Here is a 27,881-nt window from a genome sequence, read left to right on the forward strand (position 1 = left end):
TTAAATATTAATGCTAAACTTAATATTATAAAAAATAGTTTAAATCAAGTCTCGTTAATTGAATTAAACGCATAACATAAAATAAGACGAATAAAGTCATTTTTATAATTCAAAAGATTAAAAAAGAAAAAGAAAAGAAAACAGGAAAAAGAAAAAGCATCCTGGAGTAAATTCATAAAACTGGTTTGATAACTTGATTATTGGATTTCCTACCTAAGACACCTTAAAGTAAAGGACCCACAAGAACATGAGAGTAAGTGAGAGAGTATGCTATGCTTGTGGGTTGTTTAATCTTACTTATTTAGCTGCCGTATATACTTTACCCATTTTATAGCGCTCATAATAAACTGAGCTTGAAGAGTTGTATTTTGGAATCTTCTGGTGGTTAAAGGAAAGTGGGATGTGTCAGAGGAGTTGACCTAAAATTTCCCGAACAGAGATTTTTTTGGGTTTATTCACAAGTGGGGGCTTTTAGTATATTTGCTACATTGGCATATTAGTGTTTGGAGTGGTTTCAATGATCGATTTGAGGGTTTTGTTGAGTGTTTTTGTTAGCAGTTGGTGTCTTTGAGGATTGGGTGTCTCCAATTTCTCCATTCTTTCAAGAATTTGGGAGATTGGGGTTTCGAGGTTGAAGATTTTGAAGTGCATTTTTGTGGGTGAAATTGAAGTGGTGTGTGGGAGCATAGGTTAGGAGTAGCACTGTGGAGTGTGGAGAGATGGCTTGTATGAAGCTGGGATCAAAAACAGATGCGTTCCAGAGGAAAGGGCAAGCATGGTAAGAGTCTTACACTAATTTCTTTTAATTTGCAATTCAAGTTTTCTGGTTTTTCTCTTTGGCACTGTTCATGTTGTTTCAACTTGCAATTTTCAAGTTTTTTTTGCTTCAATTTTATGGGCTCTCTTCTAATTTCTCTGTATGCTTCCAGAGAGAGAGAAAGAGAGAGAGAGATTTGTACTTCTTTACTGATAAATGCATCTGTAGGTTGTGCCTTGTTATTCAAATTGTTGTTTATTCTTGGCAGGCTCAGATGAATTCTAGTGTTTCTCATATGTATATTTTCCCAGATTTTGAGTTTTTATTTAGTTGTTGTAAGGGCAGGGGGTTTGCGTGGAGGGAGGAGGGTGCTGGTATGCTGGTATTACATGAATATTACTTTAGCTGGAGCTATTGAAGTGTGATTAAGTTGAGATTTGAACCTGACTTCTAGCCTGCATTTGGGTTATCCTGTGAAGCTCAGGTATTGTCCTCAGTTTTAGGGACATAATAATGAGGAGGTGGTGGTGGCGGTTTTGCCGGCCGCCTCCGGCACGGCGTCCGGGTCGGTGTTGGTAGGGTTGGCAGCCATTGATGGTTAGGTCTCTATGATACCGTACGAGAACAATAGTTTTGGGAAGAATTGTACTATTGATCAATCCAAATTACATAATACAGGAAGAGATGTATTTATAAGAGTACGATTAGTGCTAGTCAAGTGAGAGGGAGAAGGTTCTAATGTGAATAGAATACAGAGTCTTAATAATAGTGTTATGCTGAAACTTTTGATGAATAGGAGGGTTGATCCAAGCGTAAAGGCCATATATGTACTTGTTGGCAGGGTAATGTAGATTTTTTAAGCTGCATAAGACTTGTAACTGTATTTCTTTTCTTTGCTTTTCAATTCCATTCTGCAATGTCTGTGGATAGCTTATAGTGAGTGAGCTTTAGTGGTAAATGGCTGAAGGAGACATACTTAAACTAGTGGAATTAATTGCTTCAGGACTAATATTATGTAGGGGATTAATTTACTTGTGGCATTTTTCAAGTAGAAACGAGATCTCCGGTCTCCCGAAATACTAGACTATGTTTTTGTTTGTAAAGTGTAAACATCATAGATCAATAGCAGGCAAGCAATGCATTTCCTAGAGATGATTCTTACTAAGGTCTTATGTTTGACATGCTTCATGTGAATTGTGAAATATGTGCATTTGTCTCTCAAAATTAATTAATTCTGCAATAATTTGCCCACAGGTTTTGCACAAGTGGTCTCCCAAGCGATATTGTTGTTGAAGTTGGGGAAATGTCCTTCCATCTTCACAAGGTAAAATGCACACTGTTGAGCATATATATAATATATAAACATAAATGTGCAATCCAACTATCAGCTTAGGCTTTTAGTTGAGATGGAGCACATGCTTCAATTTGGTATCAGAGCTAACCCCATGCCTGACATTTTATTGCATGCAGTTCCCGTTGCTTTCAAGAAGTGGAGTTATGGAAAGACTTATTGCAGAAGCACCGGAAGGAGAAAATGGCTGTATTATTAAACTTCCTGATGTTCCGGGTGGGGATAAAACTTTTGAGCTAGTGGCTAAATTTTGTTACGGGGTAAAGCTCGAACTTACTGCAGCAAATGTTGTGTACCTTCGGTGTGCTGCCGAGCATCTTGAGATGAGCGAAGAGTACGGGGAGGGGAATCTTATTTCAGCGACTGAAATGTTTCTAAATCAAGTAGTTCTACGGAGCTGGAAAGACTCTTTGAAAGCGCTCCAATCGTGCGATGATGTTAGCACTTATGCTGAGCAACTCCAGATTACGAAAAGGTGTATCGATTCGTTGGCTGCAAAGGCATGTACTGACCCTAATCTGTTTGGATGGCCAATAATGGAGCACGGTGGGCCCATGCAGAGTCCCGGTGGAAGTGTCTTGTGGAACGGAATAAGCACTGGTGCGAGGCCCAAAAATTCAAGTTCAGATTGGTGGTATGAGGATGCGTCAACATTAAGCTTACCTATTTATAAAAAACTCGTTTCAGCTATGGAGTCTCGTGGCATCAAAGAGGAGATAATTGCCGGTTCCCTTACTTATTATGCGAAAAAGTACCTACCCGGGGTAAATAGACGCCAAAGCACTAATGAATCCAGTAGCCGTCTTGGATCGATGAGTCTGGGATCCTCACTATCTGAAGATGAGCAGAAGGTTTTGCTCGAAGAGATAGATAGCTTACTTCCTATGCAAAAAGGCCTAGTCCCAACCAAATTCCTCTTTGGTCTTCTTAGAACTGCTATGATTCTTCGAGCAAGCCCCTCTCGGATATCAAACTTAGAGAAAAGGATAGGGATGCAGCTTGACCAGGCCACACTCGAAGATCTCTTGATGCCTAATTTCTCTCATTCCATGGAGACATTGTACAATGTTGACTGTGTGCAGCGGATTCTTGACCACTTCTTGGCGACCGAGCAAGTGGCTGGCGGTGATTCGCCTTGTTCAATTGATGATGCACAACTGATGGGGTCCCCATCACTTACACCGATAACTACGGTAGCTAAACTAATTGATGGATACCTTGCCGAGGTTGCCCCAGATGTTAATTTGAAGCTTCCCAAGTTTCAGTCTCTTGCTGCTGCTGTTCCTGAATATGCAAGGGCATTGGACGATGGTCTTTACCGTGCAATTGACATTTATCTGAAGGTATATAAATCCGTTCAACTACTCTGCTATTTGTCCAGGCCCTCGTTATTTCATATAACAATAAACAGTGTTTCTTTCCCCTTCAATTCAAAATTGTTGGACAGAGGTCGGTGAAGGGTCAAGTTCAACACCAGGTAACTAGGGGATTGTTGGGCGGAGGCCTGAAGGGCCAAGTCCAGCACCCTGTCTCTCGAAAATGTGGAGGCAGTATAAGGAAATAAAGTTGCACATTCGCTACTAGCTATATAACTTTTGGTGTAGTGGTAAACGCTTGATTCTAACAAAAATTATAGTAGAAATACCCGGACATAAAGAAAAACAAAAACCCAAAGGCAACTATGTTGCTTAAAATGAGTTAATGCTAGGCTGAATCCTTATCACTTGTTTTAACGTCGTGTTTGCAGTCACACCCTTGGCTGGCAGAATCCGAGAGAGAACAACTCTGCCGGCTAATGGACTGCCAGAAGCTGTCGTTGGAAGCATGCACCCATGCGGCGCAGAACGAGAGGTTGCCTTTAAGGATTGTCGTCCAAGTCCTGTTCTTCGAGCAGCTTCAATTGAGGACATCGATTGCTGGCTGCTTCCTAGTGTCGGAAAATCTTGAAGGGTCGAGACAGTTGAGGAGCGGTATGGTGGGAGCAGCAGCAGCAGCAAACGAGGGAGGCTGGGCAACAGCCGTAAGGGAAAACCAGGTATTGAAAGTGGGAATGGACAACATGAGGCTGCGTGTCTCCGAGCTCGAAAAGGAGTGCTCGAACATGAGGCAGGAGATCGAGAAGTTAGGGCAAGGAAAGGGATCAAGTGTGTGGGGAAATGTGTCAAAGAAGTTCGGTTTCAAATTGAAGTCTCAAATGTGCAGTGCTCAGGAGGGGTCTGTTAGCAACCAGAACAGCACAAACAATAATGTGAAGGCCATAAAGGCTGGGAATGCCAAGGAAAAGCGAGGGAAACACCACAAAAATGTATCTATAGATGAATAACTGTTTGTTAGTTTCTTGGTTTATAAATTTTCAAGATTAGTTTCTTTGTTGTTGTTGTTGTTCTTCCTCGTCTAGTCGTGTCGTGTCTTGTCTTTGCCATGTAATTTCATTAGGTTTCTCTGTCAACTTAACATCCCAAGCTCCCAACCATGAGTTATGAACATACTCCATCAATTGTACTTTATGCCAACTCATAAACATAAGAAATCCCCCATTCTCTCTGCAATTGCATTTCATCTTCTTGTTCAAGTACATCCACCAAATTTATATTTTGAAAATACTTTATGTAATCCCATTTTCTACTTCAACTTTTACTTTTACACACAAAATTTGGAAAAAGTGTCAAATAGGCCACTGAACTTATCGCTTTTGTGCAATTGGGCCATTGAACTTAAAAAGTGTGCAATTCAACCATCAAACAAGCAAAAATTGTGCAATTGGACCATTTTTACAAAAATTTTTAATTCAATTTGAGTTAAAAACAGTTTAATATTGACTCCCAACTAGTATGGTAGAAGAAAATGTCACTCTTAATACATATATGTTAGTAATATAACTGGATTTTACCAATTTTTTTTTTTAAAAATGGTCCAATTGCACAAATTTTGATTGTTTAATGGTTGAATTGCACACTTTTTAAGTTCAATGGCCCAATTGCACAAAAACGATAAGTTCAGTGGCCTATTTGACACTTTTTCCCACAAAATTTTAACTTAGACACTTATATTGGGACTCACAAGGAAAAAATAACTTATCAATACCTATCATATCAGTGGGTAAAAGTTATGGATTAAGATTTGAGAGTTTATGAAGTAGAACTCTTATGATATTTGAGAGATCACATTGCTTATTCCTTAGGGCATTTTCATCCCTTTTCTCTCCATTTTGTGGACGTTCAACTTTTCGCATCACTATTCAATCTCGTCTCTTATAATCTCTCTGATCCCTTTTTTCTCTTTTTGTGGGCTTCATTCATCAACATCATAGATTACTTCAATGCATCTTCATCCTTTCTCTCTTTTCTTTTTTTCTCCTTATTTTGTTGGTTCAACTCTCCGACACATCATCACGTAATCTCTTCTTTTATTTTCTTCCCAATCTTTATCTTTTTTTCTTCCTATTTTGTGGATCCACTCATCCATATCATCTATTATTTTATTTACTTTACTATAATTATAATTATAATTATAATTACAAAATTTGATTTTAAATCAAAATAAATAAAAATAAAATAATTTTTGAATTAAAAATAAAATTTTAAATATTAAATTGAAACAAATAATATCACATTAAAATTCAGGAGCAAATATAAAATATTAAATGGTAAATCACTAAAGACGAAATACACGATAATGAAAAAGGAAATTAAAATTAAAATTCGAGAGTTTAGAATATATATAAAATATAAATTTACAAAAAAAAAAAATCAAATCTATGACCGTTGAGACAATTTATTTATTTATTTTTAAATAATTAAGCATGCGATGGTGGGGCAGTTGTCCCCCACCGCCACATGCATACAAACTATTGATACATGCTTGCATGTGTCCCTCCCTCCTCTTATTTGGGAGAGAACAATCTATTCGGAGCATCTCTTCCCCTCTTGATTTTTGCCTAAAAATATTTGTTTTAAAATTGCCCATTTTTGTCCACCCGCTTAATTTTTGCCCATTCAAGTCAATATCCACACTTCCCCCCCACGCTGACTGCGAACTTGTCACGGTCACCATTGGTATACATCAGCACGCTCGCCACTCCACGTGGCACAGATTAAAAAGCATCTTTCTACAACACTCACATGCAATCATGTAAATCTCAGAAATACCTGCAGAATTGGAAAATGAAAAGAACCATACCAACCAAAATTGTGAAAAATTTATCAATGATTTAAACAATTTAACCAAAAATGACATTCATATTCCCAGTAATTTTTTTTTCCACCCACCAAATAATTAAATCTATTTTCCTGGTAATTTATTTTCCATGAAATTTGAATTCTATTTCTTTCAAATATTTTTCAGTGAACTAAACGGGCTGTAACAGAAATATGCAAATTGAGAAGGTTATAGGAAATTTTGGGATTGAAAAGACACCGGTCCTGTTTGGTAAATGGCTGTTGGCTGATTGGGTTGGCTGTTTGGGTTAAAAGGTATGATTTGTTAATAACATTAGCTGATTGTAAAAAGTTGGCTAATTGGGTTGGCTGTTAGCTGATAGCTGTTTGGTATAAATTTTTTTCTCAAAAAGCTAATTGAAAAGGCTGCTTTGAGTAGCCTTTTGAATTTTAGTATTTTAAAGTTACAAAAAGCTTATTAACCAAACAACTAATAGTGATCAAATAAGCCAAAATTAGTTGATAGGCTGATTATTTACCAAACAGGGCCACCATCTTTGGTGGAATAAACCAGGCATACCAAAAAAAGGCACGTGCTATCATGGCTAGTGCCAATTGCCATATTATATATACTAATTTTTTCTATGCGCTTTGCGCGAAGACTTGTGCCCAATATTTAAACTCAATTAGTAAATTATTTTGAAATAGATATAATGCACTTTTTTTAGTTGTTGAAGTTTCATAGATATTCGAGTAAAATTTTTGTTGTGTATGTATTTGAAATTAATACAAGAAATTCAAATTCATTGTGATGAATATATTCCACTGTAATTTTAAGGGTACTCAACGTTGTATTACAATATTTTTGTCTTTGAAAATGAATAAAATTTGTTTAAATATAGTCTTCTTTTTTTTTTCTTTTATTCTTTTTTTTGAGAAAAAATATAGTCTTCTTCTAATTAGAGATATATCCCTTATAAATTCATATTCATATATGAATATATAGGGGTGGAAATAGGCTAGGCCGAGCCGAACTTTAGAAATTTAGGCCTAGGCCTGCTATGAAAATCTAAAGCCTGAGCCTGGGTCTGGGCCTGTATGTAAGCTTTTTTTTAGGCTCAAGCCTGAGTCTACAGTTGGCCTAGCCTGGCCTGAAGCATTTTTAAAAGCCTATTTAACATATAGGCATTTAAAAAGGTTTCAAAATAGATCATAAATAGGCTTTGAGCCTATTTAAGGCCTCCATTTTTAAGCCTTTTAAAGTATACTTGTAAAAAAATTTAAAAAAATACCTAAGTTCAATTGTATTATTATTTGTTATCCTATATAATATCATAAATAATAAACAATCAACTCACATAATTAAGTTACGATATTTCATTAAATATTATGACAATAAGAACAGTTAATAAAAAAAATTAAACAATGAGAATAAATATAGCAGGATTAACAACAATGTTTATAGTTGAATCATAATTTAAAATGAAATTTTGGAAGTGGGGATTAGAGTTTGGTAATTATATATACTTGGGATTGTATTGTAAATATGAAAATATATAATAGGTGTATTGCAAAATCAAATATTATCTCATGACTTAGAGAAATTCAAACGAAAAAAGTACTCTGTAGTATTTATTTATACCATCATTTTTAGACTAAGTATTTAGATTAGCATTTTTACAAAATTGTAAATATTTATTTTAGTGACAATTATAATCAATCTCTCATATATTATCTTGCATTCATAAACTTTGAATTACCGATTTAAATAAACAAATTCAACATTCAATTACACATGCATGAACATCTCCTATATAATCTTGTATTGATATACTTTGAAATACTTATTTAAAAATAAACATTGGGCATTATCTAATTCGCGCAATGTGCGTGAAAAATTAGGATTAGTAGAAATTTAAATGTAATCAAAATAAAAGTTAAAATTCAAATATAGTTAATTATCGAAATGGTCCCTTACTATAGTGAAATTATTAATTTGATCCTTGACTTTTTTTTTTACCAATTAAATCTCTCAACTTTAAAAAGCTTAATCAATTTGGTCCTCGTTTGTTATGTCATTAGACATCCATTAACTTGAGACCAAATTGATAATTTTTCTATAGTCAAGGGACCATTTCGGTCGTACTATTTTCTTCGAAAAGTTAATTACTAAAATGATCTCTTAACTATAGAAAAATTACCAACTTGGTCTCGAGTTAATGGATGTCTAACGACAAAACAAACTAAGGACCAAATCGGTTAAGATTTGTAAAGTTGAGGGATTTAATTAATAAAACATAGTCAAAGATCAATTGCTATAATTTTGTTATAGTCATGAGATTATTTCAGTAATTAATTCATTTAAATATAGTCATGACAGCAAAAAACAAAATTTGTTTGAAAATGAATTCCAAAATCCTACAAGTCATTCTATCACGTCCAATCCCCATTGAAAAATTTTGTACTAAAACTCCTGATATATGGAAAAGTGGCGTGGGAATTAACCGCAAAGTTAGTTGACAGTTTGTGTTGTCGTTAGGAAAGCGCTTTACTACTATTACTTTACGTATTTTTTGTTCTCTATTTGTCTCTGTCTCCGTTCAAAGAAAACTCTTCCCCCGCCATAACTGTCTTTCTCTGATTCTTTCTCTACAATCACATTTTCGATTCATATATATATTCCAACTCCGTCGTCGTTGAATCGTCAGATCTCTTTGCTCCATTGAATCGGATCTCACCGCATTCCTCATACGCATGATCGCAAATTTGGAAACGTATTTACTCACGTTTGCAGAGTAAAATTCAAATCAATTGGTGCTCTGGAACGATTGGAGATAAGGTGGAGGGAATGGAGAGTGGAGGAGGAGGAGGAGGGGGCCGCGAGATTGGACGCTCCGAGGAGAGTGTAGGGCGGAGCAAGTATAGGCAGATGGTAGCGCAGGACAATGATCGGGCCGTGCTCGAGATGTCGTCTATTGATCTCGGATCTTCCTCTGCTTCCCATCCCCCTCAAGATCTCAAGTACTTTGTCATTTCTCTCTTGCATTATTTAATTTTATGAGCTCACTAGTTCTACATTTAGTGAAAGGAAATTGACGATGATGAGGTTAACTATACAGGTAGTTTGGAGTATTAGAATCTTTTATCTCTAGTATATGATTATTCTAATCCCCTAAATATCTGAGGCAAGGGTTTATATAATTGAAGAAGAACTGCCTGCTGCATTAGAAAAAAAAAAAGGCAATTTAGAGTGAGATTTTATATTAAATAATGAAATTTATGTGCTGCATTAACAGCTTGAACTAAATAGTTGAGCCTAAATTAAAGGATTATCTTCAAAGGCTTTTGCTCATTAACTATTCTCTTTCAATAACATCTTCGTTAGCTGATTTTTGTTATATTTTGATTTTTTTGAGCTGCATCTTATTTATAGATATATAGAGATAAAAATAGATCAATTAAAGGTTCCTCCTTATACTTGATGCTACAACAATGCTGACATTAGTAAGTAATTGTTTTTAAGTTGTGTGTGTGTGTGTATCCTTGGGATTCTTTTAGCTTCTATGTGAAGTTGGAAATTTGTGATTGAAACCTTTGTAGGCTTTTACGACTTTCTAGCATTTTCTGATGCCCTGCCAACTATTTCCATTTTCCAAGATATGTATTACTTGAAGAATGGTTCCTGTAAAAAAAATTGTCTCAGTAACATATTTGTATTTCAAGTTATCAAATCTTTTGAAATGGCATCAGTTGATCATGAGAGCAAGAGGTCACATTACACTTTTCATTGTTAGTTTTGATGTATGCCTAATGAGGCTTTGATCTACCAGTACCCTTTCAGACACTGTATGTATGTCTGTATCTTTCTACAGTTTTGTCACAAATTTTGCCTCCTGAAGGAGAGAAAATCACCATTTTGGTTCCTCAATTGTTCCCAAACTGTTAATGTAGTTTCAATTTCAACTAATTTGATCCTCAAATTGTTTAAAATTTTGTTAATTAAACCCTTCCGAGGGACCAAAATGGTGATTTCTCCATTTTTAAAATTTTGTCAATTTGATCATCGAAGGGTTTAATTGATGAAATTTTAAACAATTTGAGGATTTCAAATTAGTTGAAATTGAAACTTATGGACTACATTGACAGTTGGGAAACAATTGAGGGACCAAAATGATGATTTCCCCCCTGAAGGATATTGGCATTTGATGGAACTAAGGATTTGAATCTGGATTGTGCACATGTAGGGCAGGTATCTAGTTCTGTGTTCATATTTGGGATGAATTAGGCCATAAAAATTTTTCTAGTAATAATATGTTTGCTAACAACTCAACAAGGGTTTGCATAGTTGGTAAGGTTCAAATATTTCACCTAAAAAGATCATAGGTTTGATGCCTGGTACCAACAATACCTTGCTAGTAAGCAATTTGTAAGTACTATCGTAAGCCCTATGTGGCTGGTGGAACTGTGGCATGCTTGAGGTGTTCAGATTCAGATAGGTAGTAGAAAGTAGATGAGAACAAGAGTTCTAGAAATGAAAAGCTGATATATATATATATATAGATTTTGGTTCAGATGCGGCCGTGCTCTCCCGTGCGGCCGTGCGGTCACACACCACTCAATGTTACGAAATACACCACTCAATGTTAAGAAACACACCACAATGAAACACACCACAATGTTAAGAAATACACCACAGTGCATATTTGTGTGATGTGTTTCTTGACATTGAGTGGTGTATTTTGTAACATTGAGTGGTGTGAACCGCACGGGAGAGCATGACCACACCTGAACCTGACCCTATATATATATATATATATATATATATATATATTACCCTTGTAGCAATTAGGTTCAAACTCATTAAACTAGAGTTTTTGCTATTCATTTTTGTGGAGTGTGAAAATGACCATAGTAATACTTTTGCTTTTTTACTAGAAAATAATGCTCCAATGGGCTGCCAACAACTATTTGCTGCACATTTTGACTAATGAAGAAAGATTCTGATTGCATAGTTCTAGAAGGTCAAACATTCTTTGTTTTTACCCAAGTCTTACTATAAAATGGCTTGAAGATTGCATAGTAATACTACTTTAATAAGCTGAAACATTGCCAATTTCTTGAACTTTTCCTTATCTTCATCAAATTTTTAACACATTGCTTTCCCTACAGGGTCACCTTATAATGGCATTGGCAATATTCTAGCTTTTGCTTTTATTTTTTGTTTTGTTTTGTTTTTGTTTTTGTTTTTGTTTTTGTTTTGTTTTTTTTTTTCTAAAGTTGTTCAGCATACAGTGATTCTCTGCAGGTTTGTTTTTTGCTTGAGAAGTTTACTTCTTAGCAAACAAATATGGTGTTGTCCTATGCATTTGAGCTTTGACTTGGTGTTGTAGAGAGTAATCTCTAGGATATATAATAATACAAAACTTGTGGTGGAAGTATTGACTTTAGGAAGAAAGGAAAAAAGACTTTTCTTGTTGGCTGATGCGATAATGTTTCCAATAAAGAATAGCAATGCCTATGAGTTTTCATATAAACTGTTATAAAATGCTGATAATAAGTGACACCAGAAAGTATGTTATAAATGAATGCTAGTGATGCGTTTTAATATATTTTCTTTCTCCTCAAGCTTTGCAGCTTTTCCAAAGATGTTTGCAGTTTTAAATTTTATGTTTACGAGTTATTCTGGTTATTGTAATTTTAAAAAGACTATATTAACTTGCGCAATTTAGCAGTAAAATTAAAGTGGGCGAGCAAGCAAAGGTGTCCTCCTATGGCAGTGCAGGTTCTTTACCTAATCATGGAAGTTTCAATGTAAATGGAGCCCAGACAGAATCAAAGTTAGAATTATTTGGCTTTGATTCTCTTGTCAATATTCTAGGTCTTAAGAGGTAAGAGGTGAATATATTACCTTTGATTTTATATTTTATATTTTTCCTTGTCTATCTTGCATCTGACAAAACCTTCATCATTCTGTTAAAATTATTGTGTTATTTATTATTTCCTGTCATTTCATAACCTTGTTCAGGTTTTTCCAAATTTATTGACTTTTTATGCTCATACCTGTCAATGGTTTTGACCTTTTCATCAGTATATTTAAGGTTTTGATTTCTTGATGTTTGGATGATATAAATAGTTTAATGTGCCCTGTTCTTCCAGTATGGTAGGGGATCAAATGCCAAGCCCATCACGTCTCCATGATGGTGATGATGCAACTATTGAGCGCCAAAGGGTAAATAGTAGCATTCTTTATTGTGTTCTTTTGAGAGTTATTGTATGACACTGAAATTTTTGTGTAGAATTTTCTCCACTAATACAGTGCTTCAATCATAGTTTTCTGCAAGTTGTCCTTATTGGTCCCACATCTTTCCTGTTGTATGTTTTCCTTTTCATGGAATGGTTGCTAGGATTTCTCTGTGCCAGTGAAATGCTGGAATAATGATGGCAAATAGGAGAGAAGGGATGACTGTCAATTTTCTAGTTAACATCCTGTACTTTACTTCTTTCTGATTGCGGTTTGAAGTGTGAGGAATTCAAGATAGTTTGTAATGCCACAGAGAACAGTTTGGAGAATAAAAAGAATTTGAGGATGGTTTGCTTCTGTGAACTGTGCCTTTGGGCACATAGTGATTTTTGAAAGAAAAGATCAAAAAGTTTCAGGAATTGTTCATTGTGCTAAGGTGTGATGCCTTCATTACTACTAAAAAGAAGTTCACATTTTCTGGACTATTTATATAATTTTATGTTGTGAATTAAGGACTGGAATAACTTTTGTAGAGTAGAATACGTTTTCTAAGAATTGATCGAAGATTCCAGAGAAATATAAACATGAGAAAACATCTTTTTTCTGAAACAGAGGGAAGGAGGGTGGATATTTATGCATCCTAATTTATTGCCAATGCCCTGATGTCCCTATGGTTCACTTATATTCAATATTGTCCTGTTGTTCCCTTTTATCTCTGATTTTGATAGAGGTTTGAATTTGTACCGTTAATTATGTATTTAAATTTCTTACTGATTTTTTATTCGAGTTAATTTCATTTTTGGTCCTAGATTTATAGGTGACAATCCACTTTTAATCATTTTTATTGAAACATCCTCATTCAGTCCTAGTATTATTGTGGCATGACCAATTTTAGTCCTCCATCAACAAAATCGTTGAAATATCGTTAAATACAAAGGCATTTCAATCTTTTCTATACAAAGTATGTTAAAACGCTATATTTTTTATGTTTATTTTTTTGAAAACATTTATAATTGAAGACCGAAATGTCATGTCACAATAATACTAGGACCAAAAGTGGATGTTCTAATAAAAAAGGACAAAGTGGATTGCCACCTATAAATCTAGGACCAAAAATGGATTTAACTCTTTTTTTATTCTATTGGGCCTTTATCCAGTCAGTGCGATTTTACTCTTGGTCTCTATTTGAAATAATAGTATGGCCATCATAATAGATGTATATTATTTATAATGACAGAGAGCCCTGTCAAGCTTTTGAACACCTGCTTCATACACTGTTGTGAATTATTCATGCAGCCTGTTGCTGTCAAATTAGGAACAATGATGGGAGTTTTTGTGCCATGCTTGCAAAATATTTTGGGAATCATCTACTATATACGATTTTCCTGGTAAGTTTCTCACTTTCATTTGAGTTTAATTTTCCGTTAAATATTGAATGTTATTGAGGAGTCAGTTTACCAGCTGTGTTCCAAAAATATGGTCTAGAAACTCTCAAGGAAAGTTTTGATGTAATATGTTATTATTATGTTCTGAGTTCCTTTAATTTTGCTTATTGTATTTGAATTCATAAACTTGGAAATGCATCTATTCCTGCTTGATGGTTATGTTGACAATTCAAAGTTAGATCATGTGGTATGTGTCCTCATTCTCCCTGTATAGTCTTCATGAATAGATGGTGTAAAACTGTAAAAGACAGCTGCGAAGGGAGAAAAGAAAAGAGGATTAGGAAGCTGAAGGTGGGAATAAAGGACAAGAATGAAAAATGAAAGGAAAAGCAAGATGGGAAGGGGAGGATAAAAATAAAGTAAGAGAAAGAATAGTTTGTTGCATGTTTAAAGCTTCTCTCTCACTCATTTTTTGTGTTCTATGCTTCATGATACTTCTTATCCATTCAACTCAAGCACGATCAATTTTATTTTCTTCTTTCCTCTCAAAAAATATGATAAAATTGCAGGATTGTTGGAATGGCCGGTATTGGTCAGTCATTGTTGCTAGTTGCCTTTTGTGGGTCTTGTACTTTCCTAACTACAATATCACTGAGTGCCATTGCAACTAATGGTGCAATGAAGGTAAAATGGAACTTTCTAGTTCATTTGCTACATATTTTGGCTGAATAGTAAGGAAATGTCCAATTTTTACAATTCCATTGGTTGCCAGTGTTTTTTCTTTACTTACGTTTTTTTTAGGGTGGTGGACCATACTATCTTATTGGGCGTGCCTTGGGTCCAGAGGTTGGTGTTAGTATTGGGCTGTGTTTTTTCCTGGGGAATGCAATATCTGGAGCTATGTGAGTGTGCAATATGATCTTGTATTCCCATTTAATGCTCTATAGTAGAATACGACATTATCTTCTCATTATGCTTGTCTAATTACAGGTATGTATTGGGAGCTGTAGAGACCTTCTTGAATGCTGTGCCAAGGGCAGGAATTTTTAGAGGTAATGCTCTATCATAGATATATGGGTCGTGTTGAAATTGAGGGATTAAAAGGCCTGACGGGGAGAATAACAACCACCTGCCAGTTAGGCGGAAGCAAAATATGTGAGAAATCAAAGAAAAAGAGAATAGAAAGAATATATTATAATGAAAGATTACAATAGATTGCTCTCTGTGTTTCTATGTACATCTATATATACTAAACCAATCCTAATAGGAATATAAGCACACTCCTACTAGGAGTTTCCTAATATTCAATAAATGTTTCCTAATATTCAACACTCCCCTGCAAGCTGAAACATCTAGAAGTTCCCAACTTGGACCAAAATTACAAGAAGCACTCTACCTCACTCAAAATTACAAATGAAGATTAAATGCAGCTAGAGGCTGGATAGCTTCAAAAGAGACTATATCTGACCCTTCCTTGGGAATGAAGAGTGTTATAAGGTATATTCAACTGAGTTGTGACCATACCATATGTCCTCTAATTCATATATATAGGATGGTGTACTCTCCTCAAAACAGTGTGAGACAGAGAGAGAACAACTCAGTTCAAAGGTATTCCTCTTAAACACATTCGAACAAAGAGAAATGCACCAAGAACGGAGCTAAACACAATCCTTGGGAATAAAGATGAACACCCCAAGGACGGAGCTGAACACGATCTAGGGAGTGAACGCACCAAGGACGAAGTTGAACACGATCCTTGGGAATGAAGATGAACGCACCAAGGATAGAGTTGAACATGAACAACCACAAGATAACACAACAAAAACACTCTAAGACATGCCAACAAAGCCTTCATTGAGAGCAATAGAGGCGAAAGGGAGCAAAGAATAGCAAAGGATGAAGTAGAGCCATAGTAATGAAGATAAACCCAAAGCAACGAGATGAAGATAACACACCGATTTTAGATAGTTAGACTCCCCCTTACTTGAAACATGGGAAATAATCAAAGGCCTTTATAGTAGTGTTGAAACTGAACACCCTTGGGATAAGGCATACCGGGGATAGAGAAACAACACAGTTATACCAAAACACCATGGGGAAGAAGTTTGGCAATAAACCCAAAAACCCTTCAAATTTAACCAAAAAGGTCCAAAGAATGGCAAAACAACAATCTGGAAAGTATTCACTGGAAAAATACATTAGAGGAGAAGCACACGCATAGATGGAGTCACGGAGGACAGACGGGGATATCTGGAAAGTTTTGTTGAAAAATCCCGCTGGAGGTGATCACACGTGCCAGTGCGTGAAACTACGGTGGCGCGTGACACCGGCAGTGATGTAGTAAGGCAACCAAATTTTCCAGATAAGGTCGCAAAAAGGAGATGAATCCATCGGTGTAGGAGGTGAGATCACAAAATCACTGGAGAAGAAGAGATATGGCCGGAAAATCGAAAGCTCGTCTGTCGGTGGTTGCGGCGCGTGATGGCGCGTGCAATGGCGAATGGTGATAGGTCTTCAGGCAAAGGCTCCCGACGAGGTTCCAAGGGGTTTGTGGTGAAAGATTGGAGAATAACCACCAGACACGTCGAAACAAGAGAAAACTGTCACGGGTTCATGTTTACTCCGAAAAGTAAGTGTTGCCGAAAATATTGGAAGAAAAATAGCCTAGGAAAGTAGGCTCTAATACCATGATAACAACTACCCGCCAGTTAGGCGGAAGCAAAATATGTGAGAAACCAAAGAAAAAGAGAATAGAAAGAATATATTATAATGAAAGATTACAATAGATTGCTCTCTGTGTTTCTATGTACCTCTATATATACTAAACTATATACTAAACCAATCCTAATAGGAATAGGAAACTAAGCCCACTCCTACTAGGAGTTTCCTAATATTCAATAAAGGTTTCCTAATATTCAACATGTGGAAATCCATGGAAGAGAGGGGTCTATATATATACTAAACTATATACTAAACCAATCCTAATAGGAATAGGAAACTAAGCCCACTCTTACTAGGAGTTTCCTAATATTCAATAAAGGTTTCCTAATATTCAACATGTGGAAATCCATGGAAGAGCGGGGTCTATATTCCCAAGGAATTAGGATCCCTTTCCAATTTTTTCCTGTGAATTAGTTCACAAGTTGGTTAGCTTTGTGCTGATTATTTTAATAGCCACATCAACAATTGGAGTGGAACTCAACATTTGTCTTCTATTTTACAAGGATCCATCCTTAAATTTCATCTCTTTGTGCATGTGTGTGTGTATTTGGAATCTGGGATGTGGTGGTTGTTTATAATTTCCTAAGTTTATATCTGATTTGATCATTTTCACATTTCATGATGCAGAGACCGTCACAGAAGTTAATGGTGCTACAGTTGCGCCCATCATGAAACCAAGTTTATATGACTTGCAGATATATGGGGTTGTTGTGACTATTATTCTGTGCTTCATAGTATTTGGTGGTGTCAAAATGATCAATCGTGTTGCACCGGCTTTCCTTATCCCTGTTTTATTCTCATTATGCTGCATATTTCTTGGCTTATTTTTGGCGAGGAAGGATACTCCATCAGGTTAGCATTGTTTTGACCATCTAACTTTCCTTCTTTTGAAGTTCTCTTGTCTTCAACAAGATATGCACTGGGATAAGTGGTACTAGCACAATTAAAATATCTCTTGTTTGAGTTACTGGAGCATGATTTAAAATGATTTCATCCCTATTGAGACTTTTCTTCCAATAGGATGGTCATGTCCTGAGTCATTCTCTGTTCCTGAGATGCGTGGATGGATACACTGTTATTACTTAGTTATTAGGTTAAACAGCTTCTCTGTATTCGGTTTCTCATCCTTGGACTTCCGGAACTTTTGTTATTGAAAGCGTGTATATGGGTGATCTTCAAGAATGCCATTTCTAGTTTGAGCTACAAAAAAGCTTCTATAATTGGATGATTATGTTGTTGAGAATTCTAATGTTCTTTGGCTTCTATTATATACTGATAAATCAATTCCACTACTTGCTTAAGTTTGTTTCATAGAAGATTACTTTAGGATATACAGGTAAGTGAACCTGAATCCTTTTGTATAAGGAATATGGAAGCCAACATTGTAGTGATTTCATAATAATATTAAACATGAGTTTGTGTCATAAGGATGACAATAATGTAGTTATTTCATATTGTGTTTGTTGTTTCTAAGCATGAGTTTGTGTTTATTAAATAAGTGGAGATGAAGTTGTGGATTGTAATCAGATTTGGAGATTCTGCTAAAGAAAGAATCATTGTATTATTTGGTCAAAGGTGCTAGAGTTCATACCTAAATGAACCTAAGCTGGCAACATGAGTGTTGTATGAGTATTTGCCAAAAGTATGTTCTAAAGAATAGCAAAACAGGGAGAAACAGCTATTTCCTGTGAGTAATTCAAAAACTTTAAAGGTTATTAGTTATCCCTTCTTCCCATAGATATGGAAGTTATGTTCACCTTTTGTTTTTGTGATACTAATTCAAGGGTGGACAAATTGTTTATTGTCCTGCACTAACCTTGTTTGTGCTTAAGTTTCCTTTGCATTCATTTTACTTGTTGCACATAATCTTTTCTTCTTTTACATACATATTTGTGGGTGAGTGTGACCCTTCTGTTGTACTGCAGTTGGATTCACGGGGTTGAGTTTGGAATCTTTTAAAGACAACTGGAGCTATGATTATCAGATGACGAATGATGCTGGTATTCCAGATCCTAAGGGGGATATATACTGGAGTTTCAAGTAAGGCATGCAACTATATCATTTTCCCGAGTCCTATCTTTGTCTCTTATTCATTCAATATACTTTATCCGGATGCATGGATCAATTTCTAGAATTTATTCTCTAGTATCTTTTAGGATTTGCTATGAGTTACTCCATATGGAGCATATTTCCCAACTAACATGGAAATGCTGGAGGAGTCAATGAACTATTAGTTCTCCATTATATTTGAGCAATTCTTCTACGGTCTTATAATCTAAGATTGGGCTAATGACACTCAATTGGGCTATAATGCACATGGGTCAAACGCACTAAAAGATTGAATCCAATCAATTAGCTAGTCTAAGTGTCTAACCTATGGCCTTATAAACCCATATGTTATCTTATATTTTCACTGTTGGACTCTTAAAAAGGAGTTTGTTGGTGGCAATAAGAGGTGTAGATAGTTCCTTTTCTTCTTCATCTTTTCGCTGTTTAGTTTCATAATTTGATAGTTAAACTGGTATTCCTTACCATATTCCTCCTTTTTTGGAAGTCGAAGCTACGCTTCTAAATATAAATACTAGCCACGAGCATATCCTGTGATTTAACTTTTAACAAATGTCTCAATAGCATTCTGATTCTACAGTCAACGTGTCTCTTATTGGGCAGAATAAGAATTCCAAAACTTTGAGACCTGTTGTTATGCCTTTTTCTTTTATAAACAATGATGATGATTGTTATTTACCATTAGGTGTTTTGGACTTTTGATAAATGAACCTGTGCAAGAACTCAAGAAATGTGTTTTTTTCTCCTTAAAGTGTTCTGGTAGTGGTACAACCATGGTGAATGTAAAATGTTTTGCATGTTCAGAAGTTGTAGGACTGGCTCAAATCTTGATATCATATATTCTGATTGACCAATCTATTACACCTAGAAGCCCATTTACTGTAAAGAAAATAATATATTAGTTAAACTTCCTCTAAGTTATCCCCGCTTTATCTTAAATCTTGTTATTATACTCTAATGTTCATCAGTCTTCAGTGCATTGGTAGGTCTATTTTTCCCAGCTGTGACTGGGATCATGGCAGGCTCTAACCGTTCAGCCTCACTAAAGGACACCCAGCGTTCTATTCCCATTGGAACCTTAGCTGCAAATGTGGCAACCACTAGCTTATATTTTATTACTGTGTTTTTCTTTGGATCTGTGGCAACTCGACAGAGGCTTTTGACTGACAGGTACCATTAACTCCTAACCCACAAGCATAAAGCTGTATATTTTAGAAAAGTTTCGTCCTGTTGTTTCTGAATTGCTCTATTTGTGAAAGAGTGTTTCTTCCAGCATACTTTCCCTGAATCACTGCTCTTTTTCTCACATACTTGAGTTAGAGCAGGGGGCCTCTTGTTAACTTTTGAATTGTACTTTTGCAGGTTATTAACAGCTTCAGTTGCTTGGCCTTTCCCGGCAGTTGTTTATACGGGCATCATTCTTTCCACCTTGGGTGCAGCTCTTCAGAGCTTAACTGGTGCTCCCCGCCTTCTTGCAGCTATAGCAAATGATGACATTCTTCCTGTTCTTAATTACTTCAAGGTGGCGGATGGATGTGAGCCTAATACGGCTACACTCTTCACTGCCTGCATTTGTATTGGATGTGTTATTATTGGGAATCTGGACATTATCTCACCAACCACAACAATGTTTTATCTTCTATGCTATGCTGGTGTGAATTTATCCTGCTTTCTTCTGGACCTTTTAGATGCTCCTAGCTGGCGTCCTCGGTGGAAATTCCACCACTGGAGTCTTTCTCTTGTTGGAGCATTACTTTGTATAGGTTTGTTTCTTCTTCTGCAGTGGGTAAACTTGTTTGGTTTCAGTCATCTTATTGTTGATAATTGGACATTTGGACAGACAAATATTTCATTCAAGCAGCCTTCTTATTATTTATATCCAATTTTAGTGAAAGGAGATATGCTCCAAAGTCCAAGCTCTATGTGATCCTCTGACATCTAATATACATCCTTGTATGTATATATTAACTGGATTTACTGATAAGATCTCACCTCCCCCTCAAAAGACATTGTCATTTGGCTTATTGAGCCAGAGGGTGTTACATACCTGGATTAACCATTGTCATTTTGATCTTTAGCAGCCCCATTTCTCTCTGCATTTTGAAGCTAAGCATATTTACCCGTTACTCTGCAGTTACCATGTTTTTAATATCATGGACATTCACTGTGGTGGCCTTGGGCCTAGCAGCTCTCATCTATTACTATGTCTGCATCAAGGGAAAAGCTGGGAACTGGGGTGATGGTTTCAAGAGTGCATATTTTCAGCTTGCTCTGCGTAGTCTACGCTCTCTCGGAGGTATATATGCTTATGCTGAACAGTATTTCCATATAAATTTTATATTCACTTTTTTTTCCCCCACTCATATCTCTGAATGAACAAACTTTTTAAAGGTTATTGTGGTGTGTATGTAATGCAACCGTCATAGTGTAGATGAAATTCAAAAATCTACTGAAAGATGTTTTTCTTTTTACTAGAGTTTCAAATTTCTTGAGACCTTTGGATGACCGAGGAAACCCCATAACTCTTTTGGGTATAAGTAAATCTCGACTTGTGTCCTTACATTATTCATAACTGATCGCTTCAAACCAACGGGACAAGGATTCGTGACCGGCGGCGATCTTTATTTTTATTTATTTATTTTTAAAATAGATCATACGCAAGTCCGACTTGTGTTTGAGATCTATATTTCGAAAAAAAAAAAAAAAGACTATTAACGCATGTCCCAAATTTGATTTTCTCATTTTTGTACACATGTTTCAAACATCCTATTTTTGTCTACTCTTTGAAACCCCACACCCCTTTTCAAGTGTGAGTAAATCCCGTCATGTGATCATCTTAGTAAGCAAAAGACTACAAGAAAGTAAACTAACTTAGATTACTGATCAATTCAAATGAAGAAGGCAAATATTCGAACTCGTGACCTTTCTATTTAGTAGTGTTTGGTTTTTACACATCATCTGATAGTTAACTAACATATATGAGATTTTATGCATGCAGCAACACAGGTACATCCAAAGAACTGGTACCCTATACCCCTCATATTCTGTCGGCCTTGGGGCACGCTACCGGAGAATGTACCTTGCCATCCTAAGCTTGCCGACTTTGCCAACTGCATGAAGAAAAAAGGGAGGGGAATGTCCATTTTTGTTTCAATTATGGACGGAGATTACCATGAATGTGCCGAGGATGCCAAGGCAGCTTGTAAGCAGCTAAGTACATATATCGACTACAAGAGTTGCGAAGGCGTAGCAGAAATTGTTGTCGCCCCAAACATGTCAGAAGGGTTCAGAGGCATTGTCCAGTTGATGGGGCTCGGAAATCTGAAGCCAAACATAATCGTGATACGCTACCCAGAAATCTGGCGTAGCGAGAATTTAACCGAAATCCCAGCCACCTTTGCTGAGATAATAAACGACTGCATTGTTGCCAACAAAGCAGTGGTTATTGTCAAAGGACTAGACGAGTGGCCAAACGAGTATCAGAGACAGTACGGCACCATTGATTTGTACTGGATCGTCAGAGACGGGGGGCTTATGCTCCTCCTTTCCCAGCTCCTCCTCACCAAAGAGAGCTTCGAGGGGTGCAAGATTCAGGTCTTCTGCATTGCGGAGAAAGATTCAGACGCCGAGGAACTTAAGGCCGATGTGAGCAAATTCCTTTACGATCTCCGGATGCAAGCTGAGGTGATTGTGATTTCAATGAAGTCATGGGAGGAAGTCTCGGGGGAGCAGCGAGAATCGCAGGAGGCATTCACGGCTGCCCAGCAGAGAATTGCCAGCTACTTGGCGGAGATGAAGGACAAGGCTGGGGAACAAGGGAGTCCTTTGATGGCTGATGGAAAGGCTGTGGTTGTGAATGACCAACAAGTGGCAAAGTTCCTATACACCGCTTTAAAGCTCAACTCCACAATTCTCAACTACTCGAGAATGGCTGCGGTTGTGCTTCTTAGCCTACCGCCTCCTCCTCTCAACCACCCTGCTTACTTTTACATGGAGTATATGGACCTGTTGGTGGAAAATGTGCCTAGGTTGTTGATAGTCCGGGGGTATCGTAGAGATGTTGTTACATTGTTTTCCTAGTTGCTCACTACTTGCTCATTCATCATTTTTTTTTAAATGCTACCTAATTATATATATTTTTTAAGAAAAAGAAAAAAAACCCTTCAATCTTACGTTGTCTTAGTACCCCTTTTATATTTGAGCTGTCTTAGCTTGGCTCAAATATTCCTTTTTGTTTCGGGGGTATAAAATTGTATTCTATATATTATTCATTCTTTTTAGGGCAAAATGAGTAAACAAATTTTGATTTATTTTGCCTTCTGAATTGCATAGGAAAAAATTTATTCTTAAAATGTGTTTGACTCAATTGGTGTAAAAAACACATGTCATATGCGTTTGATATACATGATTTTAACTTTTTAGTGTCTGAGTAAACAAATCTTGATGGATTTTACCTTTCGAATTGGATGGGAAATACTTAATCTTAAAATGTGTTTGACTCAATTGGTGTCAAAAATACATGACATATGCGTTTTAAGTGTTTAACATGATTTTAACTTTTTTTGTGCATGAATAATCAAATCTTGATATTTTTACCATATAAATTGGATGGGAAAAACTTATTTTTAAAATGCATTTGACTCAATTGGTGTAGAAACCCATGTCATATGCATTGACATGATTTTAACTTTTAAATTTAGTGTTTAAATAAACAAATCTTAATTTATTTTGTCTTCGGAATTGGATGGGAAAAACTTATTTTTAAAATGTGTTTAACTCTATCAGTTGGTGTCAGAAACTCATGTCATATGCGTGTGACATGATTTTAACTTTTTAGTGTTTGAATAAACAAATCTTGATTTATTTATCTTCTGAATTGGATGGGAAAAATTTATTTCTAAAATATAATGTGTTTAACTCTATTGGTGTTAGAAACACGTCATATGCGTTTAACATGATTTTAACTTTTTAATGCATGAGTAAATATAAAATATTTAGCACATATTTGAAATGTGTTCAAGCTTTAAATAAAAACTTTTTAAATCTCAAACACAAATTCTAAATGAATTTGGCATAATAATTACTACATTAAAATTTTCAGGTCCAAAAGATCACAATAAGCTCATGTGCATATTAGAAATGTGTTTGACCTTTAAATAACAACCCACCTAATATATTTTGAAGGCAAATTTTATTGTGTACCATGATGGCATGGTCCAAAACTGTGTCGTTTTGTTTAATTAAAAGAAACAACACATGTTCTATCTTAATTACTTCTATTTGTATGATATATTCAGTTTCATTTTATATACATTGTAAATTCATTTCGTCACAACTAAACTATCATTTTGTTTCAACTACAGTTTCATTTGACATTATACACTCAATATGTGAGACCTGTTATTGAATTTCATTTTATACACAATGTAGTCTTATTACAACACCACTAAAGTATAATTATAATTCAACTTTTTAATTGGACAATATACATTCAAATATGTGAAATTGTTATTAATTTTCATTTTATATACATTGTAGTTTCATTACAACACAACTAAAGTATCATCATTTTGATACAACTACAGTTTCATTTAACAATATACACTCAAGACATGTTATTTAGTTACATTTTATACATACCATAGTTTCATTTCAACACAACTAAAGTATCATTTTAATTTAACTGCAATTTCATTTGACAATATACATACACTCAATATGTGAGACATGTTATTCAGTTTCATTTTATGCATAATGTAGTTTCAATATTTCAGCATAACTAAAGTTAATTTCAATTCAATTATAGTTTCATTTGATAATATATACTCAATATGTGAGATATATTGTTTAGTTTCTTTTTAGATATATTGTAGTTTCATTTTATTTTGAGCAGATTACAAGTATAAAATTTTTGTTAAATATAGCCAGCGTTGTTTCTTTACTTAAAGAAACGTCGTCGTTTTTGGACCATGGTCCACCGTATAACAATTGATATTTGTAGGGTTGAACATATTTTTAAATTTGTTTAGCCCTAAAATAACCTACTCAACTTAAAATTATCATAACCTTGACTGTAACCTTTACAAATACTAGAACAAATTTTTTTATTTTAGATGTAATATAATTCAGATATGCACTTTTACATAAAATTTAATTAGGGTTTTATTTTTTCTATTTTATTTTTATTGAGAAGTAAATTTTGGAAACTCGCTTGATGCAATGTGCTTCATTCTACTCTCCTCTTGACGTATATCCTTATGATGAATGCTATGTGTCTGGTAATTGAATATTGATCAACTAGAATGATAATGAATATTACAGGATATATACAGAAGATACCTACACAACATAGCCATCTAGAAGCAACATAAGTCTAACTATAATAGGCCCTAATACGCCCCCGCAAACTCAAGGTGGTAAAGAAACAACATTGAGTTTGTCATGCAAAAAGGAGAACCGAGAGGAGACAAGAGCCTTCGTAAAAATATCCGCCAACTGATCTTTAGTTGAAATGAACTGTACCGCCAAGTCCACAGAAGCCACTTTATCTCTTACAAAATGGTAGTCAATCTCTACATGTTTTGTCTAAGCATGGAACACCGAGTTAGCACACAGATAAGTAGCTCCCAAATTGTCACACCATAACTTAGGAGGAGCAGAAAGTCGAATGCCAAGCTCATCTAATAAGGATACTAACCAAGTCACCTCAGCCGAGGCATATGCAAGTCCCTTGTTCAGCTTCAGTAGACGAACGTGCCACAGTCTTCTACTTACGACAAGCCCAAGAGACAAGATTACCACCCAGAAACACCGCAAAACCACTCGGTAGACTTTCTATCTACCGGACAACCAGCCCAGTCCGAGTCCGAAAAAGCATGAACGACTAGAGAAACCAACCTAAAGATACGCAACCCATAGTGCAAGGTACCCTTCACATAGCGAAGCACATGCTTCAGATAGACCAATGAGCAGCCGTCGGGGCATACATGGATTGACACAACTTGTTCAGCGCATATGACAAATCGGGTCGAGTAATGGTGAGGTACTGAAGAGTACCCACAAACCTACAAAAAGAAGTAGGATACGGCAACAACCCAGACTCAACAGAGGACCCAATCCTGGTAGTAGCAATAGGCGTAAGGACGGGCTTACAATCCTCCATACCAACACACCGCAAAATGTCAGTCATATAGCGACGCTGAGACAGTACAAGCGCACCACCAACATCATGGGCACAGTCATGAGAACAAAACGTGGTTGGAAGGTTCCTGTGTGAGATTTGTCAATGTCTACACAAACGGCAGTCAGTTCAAAGACATCGCATTCTACCGTACAGCCAATAGAGTACATAGATCTCACGAGGCAAGGTTCAAAGGGTTACACCTACCTTTGCTATGCAGGAATCAACGGTTGAACGCAGTTGTTTCCGATTTCAAAATTCCCTTGAAAATCATTTTCATTCATGTGGGGGATTGTTGGAAAATAGCACTAAAAATGGCATTTTAAGTGGCCATTTTGTGGTATAAATATATGTGGGTCCACTTCTGATTTTGGGTCGGGTCAAAGTGGATTCGGGTTCTTCGTAGTTAGACGAAGAGATTGATATATTATACGCTCAAAATGGATAATGGGTGAATGAGAAATTGATTCTCAAAGTAGACCCATTTGAGATGGAATTCAAGTGTGGAAAGCTTATGTAGCTTTGTCCCACATTGGTTTGGAATGAACTTTTGCACCACTATATATACAAGGGTCCTTTCATGACTAATTAACTTGTATAGCATAGATGCTTTCTCTCGCGCGCAGGGGGTGTGCAAATCAAATCCCAAACTGAGCCTGAAAAAGCTTGACTCGTATACGTCGGTACCTGCGGGCACGAATGTCCGGAAAATTGGCAGGTCTTGCTGGCTAAGTTATGCCATATTTTCGAACGAGTTTTCCATCTCAGACCACATGAGATCGAACTGATCTCTCGGTCGAGAAATCAAACGAATTGACCTCTCGAGAGGTAGCCCGATGTCTCGAACCAAGTTACTCGCGTACGAGTGCGATATCGCGCAGCCCAGGTTGGCACAACTGATCTCTCGGTCGAGACATCAAACGAACTGACCTCTCGAGAGGTAGCCTGATGTCTCGAACCAAGTCACTCGCGTACGAGTGCGATATCGCGCAGCCCAGGTTGGCGCGCGCGTTCGATGTCTCGCGGACCAATTTGATGTCTCGCTGCCGATATGATGTCTCGAAGCTAGCACCTCTCGACGTCTCGCGGCACGGACTATGTCTCGAAGGTACGCATATATGAACAATGTCTCGAACAGCGACTCTAGTGACCTCTCGAGAGCGACTTTCCACCTACTGTGTCTGTTCAGAAATGACTCTTGGTATTACGGAATTAATATGATTAATTCCAATCATTATTTTCAGAGTTATTTCTCTTATAATGGACTAGTAAGTGGATATAAATATTTTGCTAGTGCCTAGTGGAAGGAGGTTACACATGGGAAGTTAAATGCCAGATTTAATGCTATGATCCCATCCTTCACTATAAATTCGTTGGTGAGCAGCTGATTTGATTCACAGCAAGCATATACAAGCTACACAGAACACACGAAACACTTTTCCTCCTCAAAACTTTGCTCATCCATTCCTTCAAGCCATCTGCGTTCATCCCACGATTTAGTTCGCCGGGCTCCAAGTTTGTGTGCTCAAACGCAGGAGTCGTAGTACGTTTTATCCTGGGAAACCTAGACCGCAACGTTCCAGCACTCTGGGAAGCGGTAAATAAGGTTTTAAGGAAAGTGGCAACGCGACTCGTACTTACAACCGCCCCTAGTTCGTCCAGTTCACCCCTTCATCTTCCAAGGCCACTCAACCCAGCGTGGTTAGTTCTTCATTTGTAATTGTTTAATCCTACGTGGATTATTTTTCCTTTCCTTGTATTTTGTTTTGTTGTTGTTTTTCCAATTTCTTTGAATTTCCAATTGTCAGATTGTATTTTCTGTAACAAATTATTAGTAGACAAGTGCATAAAAAAGAGGGGAAAGTGAAGGTAGGTAAAGACAAAGAGGTTGGAGGCTCAATACGCACTATTTTCAAGGCAACCAACACAAAGCGCAATACCCTACCCACTAGCTTATATATATATATATATATATATATATATATATATATATATATATATATATATATATATATATATATA

The 27,881-nt window shown here is 36.3% G+C and overlaps 2 protein-coding genes across 3 annotated transcripts; both read left to right on the forward strand.

The window, feature by feature from the left end:
- The first annotated feature begins 301 nt into the window (after positions 1–301).
- LOC116031860 (BTB/POZ domain-containing protein At1g30440) lies at positions 302–4,657 on the forward strand. The gene is made up of 4 exons (XM_031274187.1): positions 302–778; positions 2,012–2,081; positions 2,228–3,451; positions 3,856–4,657. The coding sequence occupies exons 1-4, from the start codon at positions 720–722 to the stop codon at positions 4,429–4,431; spliced, it is 1,929 nt and encodes a 642-aa protein (XP_031130047.1). The 5' UTR covers positions 302–719; the 3' UTR covers positions 4,432–4,657.
- A 4,254-nt stretch (positions 4,658–8,911) lies between these two features.
- LOC116031853 (cation-chloride cotransporter 1) lies at positions 8,912–22,952 on the forward strand. 2 transcript variants are annotated; one of them, XM_031274172.1, is made up of 13 exons: positions 8,912–9,286; positions 11,998–12,153; positions 12,422–12,494; positions 13,803–13,894; positions 14,461–14,575; positions 14,693–14,793; positions 14,882–14,943; positions 17,240–17,464; positions 18,538–18,652; positions 19,655–19,849; positions 20,042–20,442; positions 20,814–20,975; positions 21,678–22,952. In XM_031274172.1, exons 1-13 carry the CDS (start codon positions 9,114–9,116, stop codon positions 22,757–22,759), a joined length of 2,952 nt encoding a protein of 983 aa, XP_031130032.1. In that variant the 5' UTR covers positions 8,912–9,113; the 3' UTR covers positions 22,760–22,952. The 2 variants fall into 2 exon arrangements, with proteins under 2 accessions (XP_031130032.1, XP_031130034.1); XM_031274174.1 differs by lacking the exons at positions 8,912–9,286; positions 11,998–12,153; positions 12,422–12,494 and adding an exon at positions 14,166–14,310 and having other exon boundaries at positions 13,797–13,894.
- Positions 22,953–27,881: the final 4,929 nt, after the last annotated feature.

The sequence above is a fragment of the Ipomoea triloba genome, chromosome 10 (genome assembly GCF_003576645.1).
Source record: "Ipomoea triloba cultivar NCNSP0323 chromosome 10, ASM357664v1".
Classification (NCBI taxonomy): domain Eukaryota; kingdom Viridiplantae; phylum Streptophyta; class Magnoliopsida; order Solanales; family Convolvulaceae; genus Ipomoea; species Ipomoea triloba.